Genomic DNA, 24,968 nt, shown 5'->3' on the forward strand with positions numbered 1-24,968 from the left:
TCCAGAGGTGGACCCCTGCCCTCCCCACGCCGTACCTGAGCCCCTGCGGCCATTGGGGTCCCCCTTGCCCCCCGACTTCGGTGCATGCTGCGGCTTGGAGGGTTTGTGCTCAGGCGTGGAGGCGGTGCTGCCGCTGCCCGTGGTTTGCTTGTGCTTGGCAGCGAACTCCAGGTCCGGGATGGCCTTCATCAGCTCGGCTTGCGTCTCCTCCAGGAGGCGGTTGATGTCCTTGGCACTGTACTGGGTCAGCGCTGCCCGCTTCTCCTCCCAGTCCCGCTCGGCAGCCTGCGGACGGCAGGCAGCGCCCGCTGCACCCCCAGCCGCACGCAGCTTCTCCTGCCCTTGCAGGCAGGATGTGACCCACAGCCCTGCTGCCCCCCCCCAGCCTCCCCCGGGGAGGAGCAGGGAGGCCAGTGCTGCCCCCATCCCCAAGCTGCCCCCCCGGCAGCATGCAATTGGGGGTGCTCCCAAGGCTGCATCACCTGGCAACCCCGCCCCCCCTCCAGACAACCCACCGGCTGCAAACGCAGCAAAGAGGAGCAGGATGGACCCAGCTCCTGTTCCCAGTTTCAGCTGGGAGACATAGGGGCAGACCCCCTAGAAAAGCTCTCCCCATTCCAGGCTCTCACCTCCACAGATACAGCTTTATCCGCACTCTTCTTGCTGGGGGTCTCCGGGCCCGTCTGGGTCTTGGCGGGTACCATCTCCGGAGCTCGGGAAGGGTTATTGCTCTTGGAGGGGTGGGTCTGGGTCTGAGGGGGGCTGTGCCCAAAGCTGGGCATGCCCAGGGTCTCGGTGGCAGCCGTCAGGTGGTGGAGGCTCACTGGGGGGCTGGTGGGCATCTCCAAATCCAGCCCTTTACTGAAGTCTGTCTCGGGGGCCACCTTCTTGGGGGACTGGCTGAGGTTGCTGGGGGAGGTCCACATGCCCTCGTCCACTTGCCTGCCAGGGACAGAGCAAAGGTGCTGGGTGGCTGCACGGTATGGGGGGGTTACGGCCCCCTCTCCAAGCCCCGTCACAAAAAGCTTATTCTCCCGCAACACCGCGTTATACGGCTGAAGGTTTAGATTCTCTGATGTCTAGGAAGGGGTTGGAGTTGATGCTACAGCCTGTCTTGGGGGAGCACATGAATGAGCTCCTCTACCTGGCTGTCCGCTTTCATGAAGCTTATAGGAAATCGGATCCCTCCGAATACTGCCCCTCCGTCGGGTCTGCCTGGCATTGCCCTTTGGATTCAGGAGTTATTAGGGCTGGGAAATGACAGGTAGGCAGATTCAGACACCGCGTGATCACACAAGCTCATTTCCCGTAGAAAACCAGGCTACAAGGAGCCAGAGGCAAGCCCGGCCGGGCGCTCCCCCCGCAGTGTGGCCGAGCCGTAAGCCGTCCCCAAAGGTCTCCTAATAGGAAGAGGCAGGTGGGCTCAGCCGGGGGGCACGGCCCAGCCTGCCACCATCATTACACACGGAAGATGATATTTCTCCAGCTGAATGTTTTTCCGCTCCTCAGGAAAGAGATTTCTGATCAAGCTCTCCTTTCTATCTGGATATACAAAGACCTTTTTTCCAAGGTGATAAGGGAAAGTCAGTTTGGAAAGGGGTTCCCACACACACACTGCGAAGGACCGAGGGCATTTTTTAATGCTTTAATAGAAAAATGAGTCTGTTTTTCAACAGCCCTTGGGATTTGCATCCATAAGGCACACGTGCCAGGGGCACAGGGACAACTGAAGGGACAAACTGTGTCCTCCAAAGTGCTCAGGGGACTGGGCTGGGGGCTTGGTGCTCACCTGCGGATCTGGGTGAGGGTGTCCGTCACCGTCTTGCAGCGCTTGAGCAGGCCATCGAGGCGGTTCGGCTCCTCCTTGAGGAACTTGACGGCTTCCACCTCCACCCGCAGCACCACCCGCATCTTGCTCTGCAGGCTGGGGAACTGGGCTGGGGTGGGAGAGGTGGGGGTCACCAGGGTGCCCCTCCCGGTGCCCAGCTGGCAGTGCCAGGGCACCCCGCGCCCACCAAAACCACCGCAGAATCATAGAATGGTTTGGGTTGGAAGGGACCTTAAAGACCATCTGGCCATGGGCAGGGACACCTGCTGCTCGACCAGGGTGCTCCAAGATTTGTCCAACCTGGACTTAGACACTTCCAGGGATGGGGCATCCACAGCTTATTGGGGCAGCCTGTGCCAGCACCTCACCACCCTCACAGTGAAGAATTTCTTCCTAATATCTAATCTGCCCTTTTCTAGTTTAAAACCATTACCCCTTGTCCTGTCACTACAAGCCCTACTGAAAAGTCTGTCACCATCTTTCTTACAAGCCCCCTTAGGTACTGGAAGGTGCTCTAAGGTGCCCCCAGAGCCTTCTCCAGGTTGAACAACCCCAACTCTCTCAGCCTGTCCTCACAGGAGAGCCCTCTGACCATCTTCATGGCCATCATACCCATGGCAAGGGTGCCCTGCCAAACGGAGCAGGATGAATCCTGGGGAGCCTGGGCTAGCATCTCCTCGGCTCCCCGTACCCATCATCCCTTCTCCATCCACCTGCAGGCACCAATTTTCGCCCCTGCAGGTGTCCCCTCCACATCTGTGGGTGCCAAACACTGCTGTGGAGCTGGGTCTTTGGTACCCAGGACATCGGGGACGTGGTGGCAGGGGCTGATGTGGAGCAGGTTGCTCCTGGCTCCCTGCCCGGTACTCTGCTCGCCCTCCCGGCTGCGCAGCATCAGCCTGACTTTATGGAAATGCTGTGGGAAAGTGGAGCTGCTCCTGCCTCTGCCCCCCGGCCCTCCCCACAGCCCCCCCATGGCCCCTCTTCTTGCCACCTCAGCAACTGCTGCCACATCACCGTTTATTGTCTGCCTTGGCTCTGGCAGGCAGGAGCTCTGCCACTTCGAATTGAGGTGCTGGCCGTCTGCGGGAGGCAGGATGGGGGCAGCCCAGGGATGGGAGGCTGCAGGAGCAGTAAAATCACAGGCAGCACGCATGGGGGTGGGCAAGCACAAGGTCCTGCAGGACAGAGGCAGGCAGCAGCTCCGAGCAATGGTGAGATGTCAGGGGGACTCAGGCAGGGGCTGCAGGACGGAATTGGACAGCTAGCAGAGCAACGGGCAGGCAACAGGCGTGCGGAGTGCAGCCCTCACCCCCGCAGCAGCCCAAAGCCTGCAGGACGCACACCCCACCAAGAACCGGGGGAACCTGCCCTGAGGATGCAGGCGAACACACCAGTAGGTGCAAACACACAAACCCAGAGGGAATGGGCAACCTGGAGCATCCCACGTGTAAGGATGGAGCAAGGAGATGCAGACAAAGCTCTGCTTGCTGCCCACCCTGGCCCCAGCCACATCCTCACCCTTGAGGTCTGTCAGTGTCTCCCCCAGCTGCTTGAGCACCACCGCCTTCTCCTCCAGCTCCTGCACAGGGATGAGCCGGTGGTTGTGGGCCAAATCCTTCTGGATCTTCTCCACCGACTTCTCCAGGTCACTGTGAGCACAGAGGCAGGGCAGGGGTGTCACTGCTGCTCCAGGATGCTGGGGAGCCCCAGGGGTGGCCAGCTTTGCAGGTCCTCACGCAGCAGAGGGGAGAGGACAGCTGGGCTGGGGACCCCTCCTCATGCTAGTCATGCTGTCAAGGATGTGACCTGGCACCGTGCAGAGCTGATGATTTACACCCATGGAGGATCTGGCCCATTGAGGCCAGTGGGCAAGGACCCCCCTCCCCAGTTGCGTGCCCAGCTCTGCCGCCAGCCCTGGCTCACTTGAGCTGCTGGGTGATCAGCTCCTCCTCGTTGAGGTAACGGAGCCGTTCCTCTTCCACCAAGCTGCGCTGGCGCTGCAGCGGGTCCTCGTGCTTGCGCATGGTGTCCGTCACCCGCACACTGATCTCCGTCTCTGTCCGCCGCAGCATCGTCTTCACCATCTCCTGGTTCTGCAGCTGCAGGGATGAGGAGGGGGGATTCAGGCTGGGCAAGATCCCCCCGCGATGGATAACCAACCCCATGCAAAATCACCAGGAAAGGGCGATTTGTCCATGCCAAGAAGAGCTGGGCCAGGTTGGGGACCCCCCTGCCGCCACCCCCGGGACCCACCTGCAGCTTCTTGAGCTGCTGCAGCTGGTTGCGGAGGTCGCTGGTGTTCTGCTGCAGGTCGTGGAGGTGCAGCTGCATGTGCAAGCGGGTGATGGCGGTGGGCTGCCCCGCCGGCGTGCTGGTGGCGGAGGGCGGTGGGGGTGCAGGCACTGGTGTCCCCATGCCACTGCGGCTGGTCGCTGCGGGGAGGGCAAGCAGAGGCTGCTGAGGGAAGGTATCCCACCCCGGGGGAGGCTGCAGGCTCCGCTCCTCTGCTTTTCCCAGGAAAGACCTCTCTTTCCCTACCCCCTGCTTCAGTCCAGCCGTTCTGGGGTGGTCTCCAAAACTACCCCATCCACAGCACCCCCAGGCTGGCTCCACAGAAAGGCCACCCCAGAGCTGCCCCTTAGCATCACGGGGCGGGGGGGTCCCGCTGGTTGTTGGCAGGTGGTGGGGGCTGCAGACCCCTGCTCCTGCACCCACCCTAGGACTCCCAGCAGCTGCGGGGCAGGGGGAGGGGGTGCTGCAGGGTGAGGGGCTGGCTCTCCAGTCACTTACACGCTGATGGGGGGGTCCCACCGTTGGTGGCTTCTGTCTTCTCGCTGCAATGAAAGAGAGGAGCGAGGGTGGACCAGGCGCCTCCATCCTCACCGGCTCAGGGGGCTGCAGGGGCATGGGGGGGGGGCTGGCATCCCCTGGGAGGGGAGCAGGAGCCCCCAGCCTCACAGCAAGCAGCCCAGCTGGAGGCATCCCCCTCCCCGCAACAGATCCGGGGTCCCACGCCTGCTGTCCCGCTCCATACCTGGGGGTCTCAGCCTCGGAGCCACGGAGCAGCGCGCTCTGCACCAGCCCCGTCAGGCTGGCGATCTGCTTCTCCATCGCCTCCATCCGCTCCCTGCCGTGGGGAAGGGAGAGAGGCCAGGTCAGGAGGTGGCTCCGGCACCACCAACACGCTCAGGGTCATCCTGCCCTGCACCCACCGGGTCCCTGCATGTCCCCGGAGGGACACTGGGGAGGTGGCAGCGCTGCTGTCACCAGCAACATCCACCTCCTTCGTTCCCTCTCCTTGCCTCCAGCTCCGCCGCATCGCTCCCCTCAGCACAATTCGGTGCTTCACTGCCCATCCCAGCACCGCTGCAGCGGTGGTGATGGGGCCAAGCCTTCCTCTGCTCTTCCTCTCCCTCCCCAGCTGCACCGAGGGGCGACCACCAGAGCAGCAAAGCTCATATCTGTGGGGGGTTCCCCTGTGCCCCATCTCACCTCGTTTCGGTGTCCTTGGCTGGTCCAGGGGAGCCGAACCCCGAGAGCGGGCGGTCGCCGGGGCCGGGGAAGAGCTCCGGTGGGCCGGAGGAGCTGGGGTTGCGCGGCTTGTTGACGGGGCTGTCCATGAAGACGGAGGAGCAGGAGTCCTTGCGGAAGGACTGACGGACGGGTGAGGAGCGGCTGGGGGGTCCCGAGTAGGGGCTGTGCGGGCTCTGCCCCGGCTGCACGTCCATGAGCCGGCCATCAGCCATCTTCTGGGGGGAGGAGGGGGGCATGCGGAAACCCAGGCCAGGTCCGTACGTCTCGCTGTAAATGGGCGCGTTGGGCTTGTACAGGCTGTCCTCCAGCTCCGTCTGCAAGGCGGCCGCCGAGTAGGTGCTGAGGGAACGAACGGAGCCCCGCTTGTACAGCCCCCCCGAGTAGCCGAAGGGGTCTCCCATGCCAGCCAGGGACTGGGTGGAGGTGATGCTGAGCCGCCCCTCATGCACCATGCCGTAGGGATCGGCGTACAGCCCCTCGTTCTTCACCAGCACTACGTTCTTCCCAGCCAGGTCCTCATCCGGCTTCACGTCCCGGCGCTCCAGGATGGCGCTGGGGCTGGGCGAGACGCCCTGGGCGGGCGGCAGGTTGGAGAGACGCTCGCTGTGGTGGACGGGGCTGCCGGCGTAGGAGGGCGGGCGACCCCCGCTGTAGGACATGCGGGAGCGGGACGGGGAGGAGGACTGGAGCACCGGCGGAGGGGAGCCGGAGGTGAGGTGGGAAGCCGGGGACATGTTGTTCAGCCGGCGGGTGGGAGATGACTCCCTGGAGGTGTACACCATCTCCCGCTGCGGAAAGGGGCAGGGGGTGTCAGCACCACGTCCCTGCGGGCTGGCCCCCTGCCCTCGCCCTGCCCTGCTGGGACCCTGCCTCGCTGCACCCCTCCGACCACCCGGATCTCCAGCTCCTGCACCTTCACCTGGCCTTGGCAAACAGCAGCTCCCTCACTCCCACCCAGGAGTGGGATGATTTATTCTGATGAATCCCCTAATTATCATGTTTATTACCCTACTGTCAGGCTTCAAACATCCATTCTCTTAAAGTAACACTTAACAACGCTGGAACCTGGCAAGACAAATCGCAGCCATTACTCCTTCCACAAACACACGCAATTACCAGTCCCTGTCTCCATCACTTTCTCTCTTTACTGGTCCCAGCCCGCCGGGTGCACCCACGCTGCGGGCTCTCCCCGCAACACCCCATTGTTCCCCCTTACCCTCAGGTCCCCGTTGGTGATGTGCGAGGCTGGGAAGGAGGCGTAGAGCGGCTCTTTCCGGTAGATTTTAATGATGCTTCTGTCCTGGATGTCGCTGCAAGGAGAGGCAGAGCCGTGAGCATCCTGGAGAGGCAGCCACCGAGCCCCCAGCAAGTCCCAGCCACCGGACTGCACCCGTGCCCATCCTTCTGCTTTCATCCCACTAATTTGTGATGCCCTTCAAGAAAGGACAATCAACCTGCGGTGGATTTCTGAGCCCCCCCCCGCATCCTCACCGGACATCCTCCAGCTCATAGAAGACATTGCGCGACTCGTCCTTGATGAGGATGGCAGTGTTGGGGGACTTCAGCATCCCCATGGTGAGCTTCTGGGGGAACATGTGGACAATGAGGGCGTGCAGGGTGTCCATGCTGCTGATCTCGTGGGTGATGTGGACGCGCCTCGTCTCATCCCCAAACTGCAGGAAAAGGACCCCTGGAAGGAGAGGGAGCAGAAAGCGGTGAGGTGTGCCTGCATCCCTTCGCCACGCAGCGCCGAAGACGTGCCGGGACCAGTGATGCTTGCCATGTGCGCCCAGCCAAGGGCTTGGGGACCTCTGGTCACCCTGGAGCAGCGAGGCCGAAGGCAGCTCATCCCCCTCAGCCACCCTTCACGGCGTGTGGTGCCCCCCATTCCTCCTGGGGTTGGTTATTTGGGCAGATACAAACCGATCCCACTGCTGGCACATGCCAGCACCTGCCCGCAGCAGCAGGCAGAGGGGTTTGGGGGTGGCCGGGCACGTTCGTGCTGCCCGTCCCGGGGGCATGGGGTCCCGAGGGTACCTGGCGACCGCAGCTTCGTCTGGCTGGTGGAGCGGGACAAGGGCAAGCTCTGCCGGAATCGGTTCATCCTGTTGAACCCCAGGGGCAGCTCCGCTTCCGACATGGTTTCCAGGGATTCGGCCGAGGCGAAGGAGAGTTTGGCTTGATCGGCCAAGCCAGGCTGGGAGCCCTGGGAGTGTCGGGAGCTCCTCGTCTGGAAGGGGAGAGGAGAGAGGTCAGGGGAGAGCGGCGTTGGGTACCCCAGCCCCGTTGTGCTGCTCCTGCCTTTCCTCCGGAGCCCGGTGCCAGGATGGAGAGGCTCGGGTGAGGCTGAGCCGCATCCAGGGATGCTCAGTCCTGGATCCCTGGCTGAGTCAGCACACTGTGGTCCGGATACAGCACCAGCTCCAGGCTTCCTCCACCTCCCGCTCTAGGCAGGTACAATCCTGTACGGTCCCCTTGCCTCCTGCAATTGCTCGCTCACGTTTTCCGTGTCAGGCTGGCAGCACGCTGCATTTCCAAGCCTCCCAGCATCGTTCCAGGCACCTTTGAATCCCCCCCACCAGCAACCTACTGGAAATCAAACCAGCACTAGCTAGCTGGTGACAGAGCCAGGGCTCACATGCAAGCACTGGAATAACCTTAGCAATTACAGGAGGTTACACATCCATTACACCAATGAACCAGCTCCCGGGAAACATAAATGCCTGGCTTATTCTGGAAGCAAAGCAGCGGCAAGGTTTATGGCTGCCTGAGCCAAGGGGAAAGTAATGGGTTTGGGTTTAGAGCAGTAAAAATGTAATATGCCAGGAGTCCAATCTCACACGGCCAAGTGTGTAGCCACTGCGTAAAAAGTTCAAGCTACAGACACAGGATTTATGCACAAACATCTCCAAACTGGCAGCTGGACCCCCCTGCCACAGGTACCCGCGAATGCTGCCCGCCGATACTCGGGAATACTCGATTTTCCAGACTCATGTTTAACGTTGGCAAATCAAACGGGGAGAACAAACAGCTCCTGGGGTGTGGAAAAGGCGGCATGGAAGGGACAACAGCTCTATTTTAACACCAAAAAGAAAAATCAATATGAAATGATAACAGCCATCATCATGATTCAAATTAGACATTAATTGGAAGATTTAATTAATCCTGCGGGGCGGGGTTTTCTAGCACTTGAAATGTTCTCGCTCTAGCTAATTGCTGGAAAATTGACTGCTTCGTTTTGTTGTTGTTGTTTTAGCACAAAGCATGCTGGCAGCGCAGATGCTTAAAGTCTTACATCAAGAAAGGGAAGCGGGGCTGGACTGAAGCTGGGCCAGCGCAGCCACCAGCGCCGGCCGCGGGGGGCCAGGGGGGCTTTGCAGCAGGTGAGGGAGCTGCAGTGAGCAGGTGATGGAGGGACTTGGTCTCCTCTCCCCCCTGTTCATGGCGCGCAGGTTTTGGGGGGTCCCCCTCTTTGCACAGCCCTGGGAAAGCTTGAGGGCTGGTGGTCCCCCATCTCCAGCTGCCGTGCCGCCCCCCAGCTCCCGATGCAGGATGGCTCCTTGGCCAGAGGGAAGCGCAGGGATGGGGCAGGATACGACCCACGCTGCCAGCGCTGCACCTCAGCCTGGCTTTGCCCTCCCAGCAGCCCCTTCCTCGTGCTCTGTACCAGCGGGGTCTCACCGTGCCCCGGCCCCATCCATCCCTCCCTGCTCCCCCGAGCCAGAGTCCACATCTGGCTGGACCTTAACAGCTGTTGAGCTTTCAGGTGGGATGACAAAAGGTGCTGGCTCATCCCCCTCCCCAGGGCGTGTTTTGTCTGGAGACAATAATCATAAGAAAAATTGATTTAGCTGAGGGGGGGTGGATTTCTGCCTCCCCCTCCTCGTGGCATGATGGGGCGGCTGAGACGGCGTTGCCATGTAGCATCCTTGTTGCTAAGGGCTGTGCCAGTGTGCGTGCTTCAGTGCATCACTCCAGCACACCTGGTCCCTACAGCCCCTATAGCACAACACCCCAGCCCCTACAGCATGACACCCCCATGCACAGCAGCCCCTACAGTCCCTACAGCACGACACCCCCATGCACAGCGGCCCCTACAGCACGACACCCCCATGCACAGCGGTCCCTACAGCCCCTACAGCATGACACCCCCATGCACAGCGGTCCCTACAGCACGACACCCCCATGCACAGCGGTCCCTACAGCCCCTACAGCACGACACCCCCATGCACAGCGGTCCCTACAGCCCCTACAGCACGACACCCCCGTGCACAGTGGTCCCTACAGCCCCTACAGCACGACACCCCCATGCACAGCGGCCCCTACAGCACGACACCCCCATGCACAGCGGTCCCTACAGCCCCTACAGCACGACACCCCCATGCACAGCGGTCCCTACAGCACGACACCCCCATGCACAGCGGTCCCTACAGCCCCTACAGCACGACACCCCCATGCACAGCGGTCCCTACAGCACGACACCCCCATGCACAGTGGTCCCTACAGCCCCTACAGCACGACACCCCCATGCACAGCGGTCCCTACAGCCCCTACAGCACGACACCCCCATGCACAGCAGCCCCTACAGCCCCTACAGCATGACACCCCCGTGCACAGTGGTCCCTACAGCCCCTACAGCACGACACCCCCATGCACAGCAGCCCCTACAGCACGACACCCCCATGCACAGCGGTCCCTACAGCCCCTACAGCACGACACCCCCATGCACAGCGGTCCCTACAGCACGACACCCCCATGCACAGCGGTCCCTACAGCCCCTACAGCACGACACCCCCGTGCACAGTGGTCCCTACAGCCCCTACAGCACGACACCCCCATGCACAGCGGCCCCTACAGCCCCTACAGCATGACACCCCCATGCACAGCGGTCCCTACAGCCCCTACAGCACGACACCCCCATGCACAGCGGTCCCTACAGCCCCTACAGCACGACAACCCCATGCACAGCGGCCCCTACAGCACGACACCCCCATGCACAGTGGTCCCTACAGCCCCTACAGCACGACACCCCCATGCACAGTGGTCCCTACAGCCCCTACAGCCCCTACAGCACAACGCCCCCATGCACAGCAGCCCCTATAGCACGACACCCCCATGCACAGCAGCCCCTCCAGCCCCTATAGCACGACACCCCCATGCACAGCAGCCCCTACAGCCCCTATAGCACGACACCCCCGTGCACAGCTGTCCCTATAGTAGCCTGCAGGATGGCTGTGGGAGCAGGGCAGTGGGGAGCGCTGCCCTGCTCCAGGTGAGCCCAGACCCCTCCCATCTTTTGCCTCTGCCCCAGGGTTGCAGGTGACCTGAAGTAATTAAGTTTACCTGATGGAGCTAATTATGGTATCAATCAAAAAAAAAAAAAAAAAAAAAAAAGAGGGAAAAAAGGGCAAGATGGAAATTAATGGATTTTTAGCCTGGAAGGGACAGTTCTGGGCTGACGCTCAGCACAATGTGCTCTCCCAGCCCGAGCAGGGATGCAGCAGCCCCACAAAGCCCTGGCTGGCCCCAGGGGAAGCGCTGTACCCCCCTCCCCAGCACCCCCCGCTGCAGGGCACCTCCATGGGCACGGGACCCTCCGTGGCTGGGCACAGGACCCCTGCCTACCCCAGCCAAGGCAGGATGATGGCGAGCTGGAAAGGACGGACCCTGGGGGGGGGGGGGGACACAGGACGGGACTCCAAGCGCTATGGGGCAGGGGGGTCTGTGCCATTGCTTGCCTGTGGCATTTTGGCCACACCGGCTTTGCCGGGGGGTGCAGCTGGGTGCCCACGGAGCGTTGCCACGGCGGGGAGCCAGGATGCCCAGCGAGGGGGGGGGAGCGCGGCGGCTGCACCGTGCAGCCCATTAATGAGCTGATTCCGAGGGAATTGTTTTTTATTGCTCTGCCTCACTAATGACTTACGCTGCTATAAGATAATAGGTTAACTGACAACTCAGCTCCCCCGCATCCTGCCTCCTGCCCCTGCCAGCGGCTGGTAGCCCTGGGGCAGCTCCGCTTGCCCCTCAGCCCCATTCACAGCACCTGCAGCCTTGCTGGAGCAGGTGGGACCTGGTCACCGAGGCCACGGCTCACCCCAAGCATGTCAGGACCTGACACACTCACGTAGCTTCATCCATCACCATGGAGTTTAAAAGGGGTGCTCAGCTCCCTGCTTTGCCACAGATGCTTGGGGCGGGGGGGCAATCCTGCTTTGCTGGGTGCCACCACGGGATGAGCAGTGCCTGGACCTGTCTGTGCCAGTGCCTACACTGACAGGGTGGATGTCCCCTGGTGTCACGGGGGAATATGTCACCTCATTGAGCGCTGTCCATCCAGGGGAGGGGGAAATGTGGGGCTGCAGGTGCTTCCCTGGTCCTGGGGGCACGCAAGGCTCTGGGGCTCCCCAGGTGCTGGCCAGGACCCGTGCTCAGGATGCGTGGGCTGAGCTTTCAATCTGATGCAGGATATAAATAAACATCAAACCCTCGCCGCCATCTCTGGAAAGGAAAGGGTGTTCTCTGCCTGGCCCAGACCGTACCACGCACCGCAGCCCAGGAGGATATCAAAGGCTGCAACAGGCAAGTACTGAGCAGACAATAACGATCCTAAAATCCTCCTGTTTCGGGAGCACCCTCCATCCCAAACGCCTCACCTTCCCGCCTGCCTGCTGCATATTAAAGCCCCACGGCCAGCCCGTGGCGAGGGGTGATGCTGGCACCTATCCAGGGCACTGCTCTGCACGCTGCTGTGACCACGCAGATCCCACCCCGCACAGCTCCCAGCTGGGGAAGGCTCTTGGGGTGCAGGATAAATCCCAGCGCTTTGCAGGGAGGTGGCCAGCAAAAAAGGGTGTTTTGCCTCCTGCTTCTCAGCTGCACCCCCCGGCAGGGGCAGTTTTGCCCAAGCCCAGACCCCCCCCACAAAGGGCTCCTGCAACTTCAGAAGAGCCCAGCACCCCCTGTGGGCACCGAGATCTTTCCCCGTGGCATCTGAAACCCACCCACGGTGGCAGTGAGGAGCTGGAGGGGAGGGGACGCAGCTCTCCCGCTTGCTGTCCCTGCACCGCAGCGATGCCACGCTGGGAGATGACCCATTTCTTGCTGGGCCAGCATCACAGCACAGGGTTAATACTGTGCTGGGCTGATTCCTGCCCCAGCAGCTGTACTGGGAGCATCGCGGGGCTGGCTCAGCAGCAGCACCCCCAAGCCCACGGTCCCAACACCTGCCCCGCACCACGGCTGGCAGCGTGGGAAGCAGCGGGTTCAGGGGCAGAGCACAAAGGGAAGGCGCAGGAATGTGGCTGCCCAGAAACAAAACAAAAGCTGCTCAAGGCCAGGGGGCAGCGGGGCAGGAGCTCCGGCCCCAGCTGGCACCGCTGGCAGGGAAGGCGTCTAGCAGCCCCCTTTGGGAGCGCAGAGCTGCGGCGAATGTGGTGACGGGCACCAAGGTCAGGGTGTCTGCAGCCCACCCTGGGGACAAAACTTGCTTGTGCTATCTGCCGGGGAGCAGTTTCAAACCCCCTGGGAGCCTTCTGCATGCTACAGCCACGGAAATCTCGCTGGCGGAGAAGCATCAGCAAAACTTTGCACCTTGGGAGTGCACCACGGGTGCGATCTGGGTGATGCTCCCCGTGCAAACGCACCCGGCTCCCCCCAAGCCCCTCCTGGGGAAGGCAGCGGAGCCAGGCTGCGAACGGCACTGGGAACCCCCCTGACACCAGTGGGGCCAGGAGCATCCCCAGCCCCGCCCCCCCCCCCCCCCCCGTGCCTCCCGGGGAATCTTATATAAAAGAGGTGGGATGGAGAATGGAGGGAGACTTGGGGGCTTTGTCTTTTATCTCCCCAGAGCTAAAAAAAGATACAATTAAGCGATTCTTTTAGCTCCTAAAACTCCCAACAATCCCTTTACTGTCAGTGCAGAAGCAGCTTCATTATATCTGCCTGGCTAGATAAGGATGCTTCTCTCCTCTCCCCTCCCTTCTTGTCCTCATCCCCCCCTCCCCTCCTTCCACACCCCTCTCCTATTTACCCTCCCCAGCTTGCAGGGCTGAATGTGCAGAGCTGGAGGGAAGGAAGGAAGGAGCCAAGGAGCCAGTAGTGTTTGGGGGATGCGGGTGAGGAGTGGGATTGTCTCTCTGGACCTGGCAGTGATGGGCACCCCTGTTATCCCGCTGGAATGGGGGCGAGCAGCCGAGCTGCTGGGTGTGGATGGAGAGCAGAGGTGGCTGCAGGGAAGAGGGAGGGAGTTGAGCAGAGGGACCAGGGGCACAAAGGAGCGTGGCAGAAGGAGTTTGGAGGGAGCGGAGCTGGGGCAGAGAAGCAGCTCTGGACCTCCCGCAGGGCACTTCAAAGAAGCTAGGAGGGGGAAAAAAAAAAAAAACCAACCAAAAAAACAAGAAAGAATGCGTGGGGAAAGGATCCTGCTCCAGGATGGAGCAGGGCACTCTGCAGCTGTTCCCATGCAAAACTCAAAGCCACCGGAGCTCATTAGTATTTCCACTCACTCGCTAAGACAGGCAGCAACCCTGACCCGGCGAAGGGACCCTCGGAGACGGAGCAAAGGGTTTGTCACAGCGGAGGCAGCTGAGCCTCTGCCAGCCCCTCGTTCCTACCCACAGTGGGCTCCGAAGGTGGTGCTGGACTCGACCCGAGAAGAAAGCAGCCATCTCAGGCCCGTTTCTGCTTGGCCCCTCTGTACATCACACCCCGCCAGCGCTCAGTAACCTGTGGTGCTCCGGGGTGCTTCAGCCATGGTAAGAATATTATTTGCAACAAGGACAACGGGCAGCAGAAGGGGGTGCCTGAGCACCCTGCTGAGACGTGCGCAGGGCACACGGCTCCTCTTCCCTCAACCCAGCACCCAGCCCAGCTCAGCCCCAGCCCCGCAGCCCCTCTCCCCCTCAAAAACCAGCTGGGAGAGCCAGAACCCAGCCCACAAGCGCCGATACAGACCTGTAGTCGCAGCTGGGATGGATAAGCCCTTGCTGTCCTAATGCCACAGGCAGCGTCTGGCCCCGAGCTCAGCCTCTCCCCACGAGCCCGTTGTCACCAGGCAAAGCAGCCAGGGCTGTGCCGGACAGCTGTTGCGGGGCTGGGTCCAGCAGCAGCCCCCGGACCCCCCCCCAGCTCACGCTCCATCCTGCCCCATTGGCAGGGATGATGCACTGGAGTGTGTCCGGGCTGGCCGGGCATCGCCCTTGCACGGGTGGATGGAGCCCTGCAAAGGTCCTGGGCAACCGCACGGCTCTGCCACGCTGCCACCTTGCCAGCCCCTGCCTGTTTGCATCTCCTCTGCCATGCCACATGATGGGGATAAAGGCGAGGGCCCCCTAAAATCCACCCCAGGCAGCTTGGGAAACAGCTGGCATGGTGCTGGCGAGCCCAGCCCTGGCAAAGCAACGCAACCGCTTATTTACCAAGTACATAAACCCCCGGCTCCAGCCCCTGGTTGGACACTGATCTGGATTAATTCCTCATAATCCCCCTCTCACCATTTAATCCAGCATCTGACTACAGGTCCCATCTGGTGGTGTGCTGAGCTCTTGGGATGGGCACTGGAGCTCAGCACCCTGATGGTCCGGGCTGTGCTGGGGCTGGGGAGACCCCAGCAGCCTCCAGCTGCAATGCTGGGAGTGGGGAAGGATGTTTTGGCATCACTGCTGTGCAGATGCTCGAGTTGTTGCTGAGCTGTGCTGGGAGTCACCCCGTGCTCTTGCTGTGGGACCAGGGTGAGCCACTGCACCTTCCTGTGCCATCTCCTGGCACAGCATCCCTTGGAGCCGGCATTGGGAAAGAGCCACGGGAGAGGGTAACGGGACCCCTCATGTGAGGTCCCACCTGATGCTTCTTGGACCCTTGCTCTCCATCAGTCTTCTCCATCCCTGCCTGTCTCCCTACCTATAAAAAAATATTTCTATATAAAATAATAAAAATATCTATTTCTCTCAGGCATTACCTGCATCTCTACCCCTGCCCGTGTCCACATTCCCTCATGCTGGTGCTCCAGGCCTCCTGTCCTGAATTCCCAGACTTTGGCTCACTGGAGCTAGCAGGGACCATCCCTCCTGGCAGCGTGAGGACTGCAACACTGCAGCACACCCCAGGGCCACCCTCCTCCAGGGCCAGCTGCCAACAGCTGTAGGGGACAGTCAATATTTACAAGCCAGAGCTGAAGGGGAGCATCTCGGAAAGCCTGGCCCAGCCCAGTGCTCCCAGTCTGCACCATTCCCAAGGTAAATGGATCTCAGAAACAAAGGGATGCGGGGGAAAAACAGTCAACATGGTCCCTTTGCCTCCTCACAGCTGGAAAAGCCTTTCAATGGACATTGCAGTGTGACCCCCATCCCCAAACACACAGGCTCAGTGCTGCTTCACCGGGCTGCTCAGGGACACAGCCGAGCCTCCTCCATCCCAGCCGAGCCTCCTCCATCCATCTGTTAGAGATCTGTGTCTGTGTTAGGGGAGCTTGACTGGGAAAGCCTCTCCCTGCACAGCGGGGAGATGCCTGTGGAGATGCTTTCAATGCCCAGAGGAAGGGGCTGGGGCCCCTGGCCCCCCTGGGACCCCCCCTGGGTGAGGGGTCCCTTAGGATGTGCTGGGAAGTGGGGCTGGAGCCTTGGCCACTCGCCTGCGCTGCCAGCGAGGGTCAGTGGCGAATAAAGCCGTTAGCAAAGCTGGGAGAAAAACAACATCTGTCCCTCCTGCAGCTCTGCTTCTGTCAACATTTCCAAGGAAAATTTTAATTGAAATTTGAAACTTTTTTTTTTTTTTGAAGCAGCTCTGAGAGCTGTGAGAGAAGCAGGGGAGGGAGGGAGGGATTTCCAGGTATTTGTCCTGCAATGTCACACCCCACCCAACCCCCCACCCCATTTCTCTGCCTGCCTGCCCCCATCACAACATCACTGGGGGGCTCCAGCCAGGCCAGCCTGGTCCCATCTGTTTGCCTGGGGGTCATTCAGCCCAGCTCTCAGTACAGTGGTACCTGCCCATCCCTCTCTCCGAGATGCTGGGCTGAGAGCCCACCACCTCGGGCCCCTCCTGGGCCCCAGTGATGGCTGGAGGGGCTCCTGTGGAACGGAGGGCACATGTCAGTGCCCCAGGGTGTGGGACAGTGGATCTTTGCCAAATGAACTCCAGTTTGGACAACCCCTCTGAGACTCCTCAGTTCACATCAGGAGTGACCCAATGTGGCACTGACTCCCCTGCAAACAAACAGCTGCCAGTACATCGCAAACTGTTCCATTCATTCATTCATTCATTCCTAACAAACTCTGCTCATCCTTAATTATTGATGCTCCCGGAGAGTGAGTCAGCGAAGAGCTGCCGGCTGTTTTGTAAGAGGAGCAGAGCCCAGGTAACAGGACACATCCCCAGCAGACAACATCTCACCTCGGGTCTGGCTGCTTATCACTCCTGGGGAGCATCCCCAACTAGAACACAGCATCTCTGACCGGGATACAGCATCCCTCACCAGGATGCAGCATCCCTAACCAGGATGCAGCATCCCCGACTAGAACGCAGCATCTCCAACTGGGATACAGCATCCCTGACCAAGATACGGCTTCCCCAGCACCTGGGCATCACCTCACCAGCCCCCCCAGCCCAGGTATCAGCTCTCAACTTTCAAACCAGTTTCAGAGAGGGCAGCCCAGCTGCCCCAGTACCACACACACTGAGTTCCTCCTGCACACCCCAGCTCAGGCACTTGATCCCAGCCAGCGGGGGCCGAGCAGATGCAGCTGAACCCTTCTGCATCCTTGTGCAGCGTTTCACACCAGCTCCACCAGCCAGGAACGCTGAGCTTCAGCAAAGCCTCCATGCAGGGAGGGACTTCCAGCAGCCCAGCTCCTGCATCCTGACATGGAGGAGCCAGGAGATGCCCAGCTGGGAAGAAAAGGAGGAAAGACTGGAGGTAACTGGGGCTGCAGCAGCAAAGGTGGAAGAAATGAGAGGTGCAGGGTGCTCTGAGCATCACATGAAGGGATATACTAGGGATATATCCGAGTCTCCCCCATCCAAGGGGGTTGTAGCCTATCCATCCCCTTCCACCAGCACCCACCCCTCGCACCCCGCCTGTGTCTCGCTGCCAAATTAAAAGCGTACCGCTCATGGCAGCAATAATTCATCCAACGTCTAATGCTCAACATTTTGTCAGGATTATCCCGATTAACCCAGAATTAATCCTGATCTCAATGTTAACAGGATTAGCGTTAAAATCGGATTAGTTTTTTAAACCGGACCCCTTGACTAAAGAAAGGGACCTTCCCCACCAGATGTGCACAGCCTGCTACCGGTGGCCAGCTGTGAGCGGGAGCCGGGCAGGAGCTCGCTGCCCTGCCATGGTATGATCCCTACAGCAGCATCTCCGTGACACCAGCATCACCAGCATCCGTGGCGCCTGCCCTGCACAGCCCACCAGCCACCCTCTGAAGGTGACAAGCAGGAGCCCGACGCTCGGATGTCCCATTTCCAAGCAGAAAACACCGTTTTGCCCTCGGACATGTCCCAGTTGGCTCCACAGGGAACACAGGGGGGCTGCTGGCCCCCTCTCTGCATTTTTTCCCCTTTTCCACTGGCACCAACAGCCTCCTGCCTTTGCCTGCCTGATGAATATTTAAAAGCCTGGATCCTCTGCAGCCTCATGAATATTGACGGATGCTGGTGGCCCTCCAGGGTGGCAGTGTCCCTCGGTCCCTCTCCCAGCATGGGCAGCCAGGTGGGCATCAGCACCTGCCTGGCAGAGGGGATCAGGATGCCCGCATGGGAGATGGCAGCTCCAAAGGGCTGTCCCCACCGCGCTGTGAATCCAGCCATGCTGAGGACCCTGCTGTGTTCAGTCCCCAAAATACTCACTTTCTTCCCAAAAGCGCAGGGGTGGAGCAGTCACATCACTAGCAGTGGGGCAGCAGGAGGTCCTGGTGCCCCGGGCAGGGCTGGAGCTGGGACCAGCCCCGGGTGAGGGGACACGTCATGCCCACTCATCCTCATCTCCCGGTGCTGGATGCAACCTTGGCTCCCCTGGGGAGGGTGTAATCATTAACCTCCCAGCAAAGGCAGCTGTGCTTTTGTTCCTGGAGTTGTTTTTCCCCCCGTGCCTCAAACAGGCACCTCCAGCCTGGCATCTGTGGGGAGAGGAGCATCCCTGCCATGAGATCCCAGGCAAACAGGCAGGGAGGGTCCAGAAACAGGCCTGATCCAGCACCTCCCTGAGACAGGAGATGGATTTTGTAGGGATATGTGGGTGGCGATACTCTTGGGGGTGAGGGTGCCAGTCCTGCCTCCATCCCTGCTACCTCGACCCCACGTGGACGTTCACCCCAACCATCCCCTTCCTCGCCGGGGCTGAGCGGCAGCCGCGTTCAATCCCTGTTTTCTGGCGATGCTGCCTTGTGTGACAGCATCTTCCAAAAATAAGCAAATTACTGCATCCTTCAGGGATGCTGGCGGATGGGAAGCAAAGCCAAGTGCGAGAGAGCAGCAGAAAGGGGACGGAGGGGAGAAGGGACAAGCCCTTGCTGGGTATCGCAGGGCTGCAGGGAGGGAGTACGGGCTGCAAACCAGTGGGGACACGGGGTAGCTGCATTAGTGACAGGGACTTCACAGTGACAGGTGACAAGGCTCAGCTCTCTGGTATCTGAAGCATGATTTGCTTTAACAGCTGTGCATGGGGAGGCCGTGCTCCGGGTAACATGTGCAGGCGCCTGTCGGGGAAAAAGGCACGAAGGGGCTGATTTAAAGTGCAAAAACAACAAAAAAAGAACTCCCAACTTCAGCAGCAACAGCCGGAGGAAAACAGCCACAACATGGGACGCCAGCCCAGACCTTGCTGCAGGTCCTGCTGATGCATCTCTCAGGTGAGTCACCTAGTCCCACCGTGCCTCAGTTTCCCCATCCTTACACCAAGGATGCTACTCTCACCACTGCTGCGGTAATAAAAATACTGACACCACCCAGGACCAAGAGATAACCAAACCCTGGAAGGCAGCTCCCGCGGACAGGTCAGAAAACCAGTGAGTGCTCCAAGAGCAGAACGGCGGGAGGAGGTGGGAGCCGGTGCTCAGCAGCTGCTCCCCACTCCTGGGTCCACCCCAATGCCCTCCTCCAGCAAGCAATAAAATATTACGCAGCAAACGCCTGTCCCCGAGGATCAGGCGGATGCCAAGGCCACCGGGAGGGCGCAGGGAGGAGGGCTGGTGCAGGAGCCGCAGGATTACAGGAGCTAAGCCTGCCTGGCATTTGCTCGTCTCCTGCAAGTAAATACCGCTGCCTGCCTATAATACCGGCTGGGCAAACGCCTCGACTCCCCGGCTGGCCGATGGAAATGGGAAAAATGGTGCCCAGCCCCGTGCCGCAGCCCTGCTGGGGCGAAGGACGCAGTGCCACAGCCCAGAGCCCTGGTCAAACCACCAGCCACTGCTGGAGCCAGAGCTGTGTGCTCCAGCACAGCCCCAGACACTTGTTCTAAAGACAAATGTCTCCTGTCCCCCTCGCTTTCTCCCTTCCACATCCCAGTCATTTTTCTCCCCAGAAGCTTTTGCTTTAGTCCCTTTGATGTTTCTCTAAAGTCCTGGCACCAAAGGACTTTACCTTTGGTTCTTCCTTTGGTTCTTCCCATTCCTCTCCCAGCCCAGGAGTGACAGCAAGGAGCCAGCCCACCCTTCTGTTAGCACAGCTGGAGCCCCCAGCCCTTGGCACTGCCTTGCTGCAGGGAAGCCCCCTCCCCGCTGCATCCCTGGGGATGTGCCCCCCCCCACCCCCGCCAGATCCAGGGATGCGTCCCTGGAGCCCCCCAAACCCTGCAAACCACAGGGCTGAGATGCTGCCACACAGGAGAGGCTGACAACCCAGAAAGATGGGTTTGGGTGACCCCAAAACGGGAGGATGGTGGCTGTGAGCTGCGACGCGGTTTAGGTGGTGGAAAGGCAGGTGGGTGTCAGGCTGTCCTGGCTGAGGGACTCGGGCATCTGCCTGGGGACTCGGGGACTGGCAGCAGCGTGACGATAGCCATGGAGCAGCTGGATCGATGGCTCCGTGTGAGCACATTGCCTGACCCAGCTGCTGGGAAGGGACATTCATGAGCCGAGCGTGGCTGGCTCAATCTAGGAGCGAGTGCAGGAATCCCAGGGATGCGCTGGGGCACGGGGCAGGAGGACGGAGCGGCTGTGGCAGGACCTGCAGACACCAGGGGATGTGGAGGATGAAATGGCTGGGGACAGCGCGATATCCTGAACCCCTCTCTGCAATGACAGCATCACCACACAAGTGCATCTGCTCATCTCCAGCACCGTGGCCAACAAACACAGCAATGCAGGGCCCCCCCCCCCCCCCTAAAGCCCATGCCTGGAGAGCCCCCGACCGCAGCCAGAACCCCCTATTGCCTGTCCACAGGGAGATGAGGGATGCCAGGGCAAGAGGAGAGCAGGTCCTGCCCTGGGGGCCCATCACCAGCAGCAGCAGCAGCGTTCCACATCCCTGGGAATTTGGCACAGCCCTTCCCACCATCTGATCCCCTCCATCCCACACCAGCTGGGGCTCTGGCCACAGCCCCCCCACACTTTGGCTGAGGGATGGAGAAGGGCTGGCTGCACACCCCTAGCAGCGCAGGACAGCAGCTGGACACAGCCAGGGAACCTAAAAGGTCATGAAAGTTTTATTCTGGGGAGACAGCAGGGGAGGTGGGAGCAGCTTTCCCAGCTGAATGCCAAGCCTGCAGCTACAGAAGACCCCAGGGGACACAGGTGGCTGCGGTGGCCTCAAGGAAGCCCCCAGCACCTGCTTGGCAGGATCAGCCTCCCCACAGGGCTCTCCTGGTGACAAGCCATCCCCAGCTGCCTCTGGCTCATGCCCCACTGGGTATCGGGGTCAGGCAGCTGGAAGCTGGAGGGTGATTTAACCCGTAATGCAATTCCCACAGCCAGGAAAGATGCTCCTGCCTGCGATGCAAAGTACTTCCAGGCTCAGAAGAATATGTAGTTATAGAAAACGCACCACCTCTGTGGCTGCAAACCCCCTGCCGCTGCTGAGGAGGACCCCTCTGGGGTGGGTGGAGCCCTGAAGTTCACCCCCGTTTTATTTCTTACTCACAAAAAATGGAAAAAAATAAAATAATCGAGGCTTTTGTGCCTTCCCCACTCCACCAGTCCCAGGAATGTCCCCGAGAGCACATGGCTGAAACCAGCCGGTGAGAGCTCAAGACAGCTGAATATTTGGGGAGCCGCTGCTCACACGCGTTTTACGCTGCAAGTACTTCAAGAATGAAAACTCGGGACAAGTGCACATATTATGCATTTTACGACTCCTCCGCTCTCTGCTGCCAACCAAGGAAAGTGCCTGTTTTTTCCACAGGAAGAGCAAACCCACTGGGGATGACACGCCAAGGTCATCCAGCAACATGCCTGACCTTGAAGTGTTGCCACCGCATCCCTGGGCGAGGAGGAGGGAGGAAGGGGAGCTGGGATGACATGCGTACTTCACCCTGCCAGACAATAGTGCAACTGTTTGCAAGGTGCTGGCAGGAATCGCCAGGCAGGCACTGACCCTCGGCGCTGCCAGGAGGCTCCCGTCAGGGTCCCTTTTGTGTAACCTGGAAAAGGTGGGTTCAGGCACGAGGATCCTGGTGCAATAAAGCAACCACTAATGATTTCTCCGTTCTGCCGCTCCGGCAGCAGCCGCCTGACGAAGCAGCTGGTACCATCATGCCAAAGCACCAGGGCAGAGGATGGAGACAGAGATGTGATGGCCAACGCAGGACAGAGCTGCCCCTTCCCCTCCTGCGGGGCTCAGCACCACCAGCCAAACAAAAAACTTTGCGGCCTGGTCTCCACATCCCTCAACACACCAAACACAAACTGGTTTTGGGGGGTCTGGCATGGCATTTGCACTGGAGAGCCTGTTCCTCCTCCCTCCCTGCCAACACCACCTCCTGCAAGGGGCAAGCACAGCACCCCCGGCCCGAGATCCCCGAGCTCCTCTCCTGCCTGACAGCGTGGGATCAGCCTGGGCTCCCCAGGGAACGAGGGGCTTGGGAGAGGGAGATGAGGAGCCTGGAGGGGGAAGCAACGCTGGGCAAAGGGTCAAGTCGGAGAAGTGACCGACGGCCTGTGGGATGGGAAGCACAGCAAGTCCCAGCAGGGCCACCTTCCCAGAGACTGGAAATCAGAGCAACCCTCGTATCCCTGCCTGGGAGCAGGCACCTGGATGCAGCTCCACAGGTAAGACTTCCAAGCCCACCTAGAACAGGCTCTTTCCTGTCCTTTTCCCAGAATTAAGGTCCCTGTTGCAATGAAATAAATCACTCTAAATAAATCACACAGCAGGACTGAGCTGTGGGGTGACAGTGGTTGAAACGAGGGCAGGACACAGATTCATTCCACTCGGAGAACAGGTTTGTATCTGACAACGACTCGACCGAAAAGCATTAAGATCCTTCTCACAAGCTTAAACTGCTGCTGAGCTGAGAACAAACTACTGTGGCACAGGAATCCTCAACAAAAAAAAAATCCCGAGCTCCCACCCCCCTACACAGACACAGAGATGAGGCAAGGGTGGCAAAGTGCATGCATTTCAAACAGAAGCATGAAAAATCAGAAATACTGACCTTAAAGCTCCAGTAGTTGGGTTGCTAACAAAAAATAAAACAACAAAAGAAAACAAAAAATACCATTAAGATTCTGGTTTGACTTTTGCTTTCCTTTTGAGAATTGTTGACTTTAAACTGCGATATTAAACCTGCTCTCGTTTCTGCTTAATGTCCCCTCCCAATGGGTCGCTTAAGTTTCATGCTGCGAAGGGCTGGCGAAGGGGAAGCAGGATCATGCAGGCGGGCAGGGATGGCGATGGGTGCTCAGCGCAGACTGGGGTGCAAAGTAACTCAAGGGAGTAGCGGGATGGCAGCCCAGCATCGCTACCGGAGTCACCGGTATGCCCACACTGTCCTGGCCCGTGCTGGTCAGGCTGCTGCCCTGGGAATCAGTGCTGGAAGCCGGAATATTTTTCATTTTTAAAGGGATCTTGCCATCTCCCCTCTTGGTCCCCGCTACCTCCCTCTGTTGCTTCTTCACAGTGTTTCCACCGGTGTCAAGCTGATGTGCTACAGCGAATGACAGGAGCTGGCATCGCTTGCAGCCCAGCCAGCCAGAGAGCTCGAGAGCTTCCTTCTCCCAAGCCACGCACTGCTAATCACCAGTGGGAGATTGCCCCACAAGTCCTGAGGATGCTCAGAGCTGCGGCTCACTGCGATCCCCACCAGCAGGTATATTGGAGGCAGCGGAGCGGTGAGTGGCTTAGAGACTCAGGACCTTTCCCAGGGCAGCAGTGGGCTTGGACAGCTGGGACGGGGCCGCAGGAGCCCAACAAGTGCTCAGAGGGACTCAGGACCCCACTGGGATGGAGCACCCCAGCACATCGCACCGCCGGATGGGGACAGGCGAGCTCCCCACCGCTGCGGGCAAAGCAAAGCGCTACGGAGCACGGCATGCACCTGGCACAGCAGCACGGCAAGCAGCTCCATCCCACCCCGCAGCCGGTCCCCCAGCACCCACACAGCCCAGCCCCAGCACAGCACCCTGGCTCCAGCAGCACCCAGAGGCAGCGCTGGAGGAGGTGGTGTGCGCAGCAGGAGGGACGTTGGATCTAGTGACAAGAAGGGTGATCCACCTTGCTGGAAGGGGAAGCATTTCAGTATCGCTGAGATGTGCGGATCATGGATGGGGTGGGAGAAACGGGTGCAAAGCAGCTTTTGTCCCAGTGGTCTTGTTACTGGGATCGAAGGTCTTGACCACCCTTTTCTCCCCTCTCACACCCACCTACCGCCTTGCTTTTTTACAGCATTTATTTCTCCACCGCTATCACCGTGGCTGCAAACCTAGTTTATTACTTAGAGGATGCTGGGTTTAATCATTATTTTAAATAGAAAGTAAGCTCCCACACCAAGCTCCCAGTCCCCACCAGTCCGTGCGATGCCCCAGTAGCTGCCAAGAAGCCTCCTATTGCAATGCTCAGGGAGCAGAAGAAGAAGTTGCAATAAGTTTAGACCATCACGGAGTATTTATCCAAGGACTTTAAATATCCGCTTAGCAGATGTGCTGCTGGGATATTAACCCTTCGGCTGACAGGGTAAATAGAGGTCTGATCTATGTGTATAAACACAAATTCACTTTTTAGACTCGTCTCAAGCATCAGCAGGATGCTCTCGTTCCAATTCAAGATGCAGTTCACGTGAACATCCCATAGGACATCAGGAGACCCAAACCAAGCTCTGCCTCAACCAAACCGAAACTTTTAAAAGGGATTTAAGTCAAACGAGCACAGCGTTTTCATGCAGACAAGCCTCAAGGCACAAAGGTCTTTTCCAAGGGCACACCATGACTCAGAGGCAGAACCAGAAATAGAAGCCCAGAGCTGTGATTACCAGGCACTATTAGATAACAACCAGCAGGATCCAAGCCTATCCCGGGCACGTCAAGCTTTTCCAAAACACCAGGAGCTTGACAGTGAGAAACCGCCTCAGAACGCCTTTTGGTACTAAATGAAGCCATCCATCGCACCCAGTAATTAATACATCAGCTGCACCAGCCGCTCTGCGCTCGGCGAGCTGCCGGGGCGA

The 24,968-nt window shown here is 59.6% G+C and overlaps 1 protein-coding gene across 13 annotated transcripts in view; it reads right to left on the reverse strand.

The window, feature by feature from the left end:
- Window positions 1–24,968, reverse strand: part of SRCIN1 (SRC kinase signaling inhibitor 1) — a 150,362-nt gene that overhangs the window by 102,582 nt on the left and 22,812 nt on the right. For 9 of the 13 annotated variants that reach the window (XR_008744618.1, XR_008744620.1, XR_008744619.1 and 6 more), the window contains exons 4-16: window positions 22,962–22,985; window positions 7,403–7,595; window positions 6,857–7,055; window positions 6,582–6,675; window positions 5,324–6,153; window positions 4,866–4,958; window positions 4,622–4,665; window positions 4,085–4,263; window positions 3,755–3,930; window positions 3,350–3,480; window positions 1,790–1,937; window positions 630–942; window positions 36–285 (exon numbers count right to left, since the gene is read on the reverse strand). Coding sequence is in view for 10 of the 13 variants with exons in the window: in XM_027785429.2 (XP_027641230.1) it covers window positions 36–285; window positions 630–942; window positions 1,790–1,937; window positions 3,350–3,480; window positions 3,755–3,930; window positions 4,085–4,263; window positions 4,622–4,665; window positions 4,866–4,958; window positions 5,324–6,153; window positions 6,582–6,675; window positions 6,857–7,055; window positions 7,403–7,595; window positions 22,962–22,985 (2,674 nt within the window). In the remaining 3 variants the exon portion in view is untranslated. Of the gene's footprint in view, window positions 1–35; window positions 286–629; window positions 943–1,789; window positions 1,938–2,845; window positions 3,072–3,349; window positions 3,481–3,754; window positions 3,931–4,084; window positions 4,264–4,621; window positions 4,666–4,865; window positions 4,959–5,323; window positions 6,154–6,581; window positions 6,676–6,856; window positions 7,056–7,402; window positions 7,596–14,317; window positions 14,748–22,961; window positions 22,986–24,968 lie in introns of those variants that run through there. The other 4 variants (XM_055789751.1, XM_055789756.1, XM_055789755.1 and 1 more) reach the window with 3 other exon arrangements.

The sequence above is a fragment of the Falco peregrinus genome, chromosome 18, assembly GCF_023634155.1.
Source record: "Falco peregrinus isolate bFalPer1 chromosome 18, bFalPer1.pri, whole genome shotgun sequence".
Lineage (NCBI taxonomy): Eukaryota > Metazoa > Chordata > Aves > Falconiformes > Falconidae > Falco > Falco peregrinus.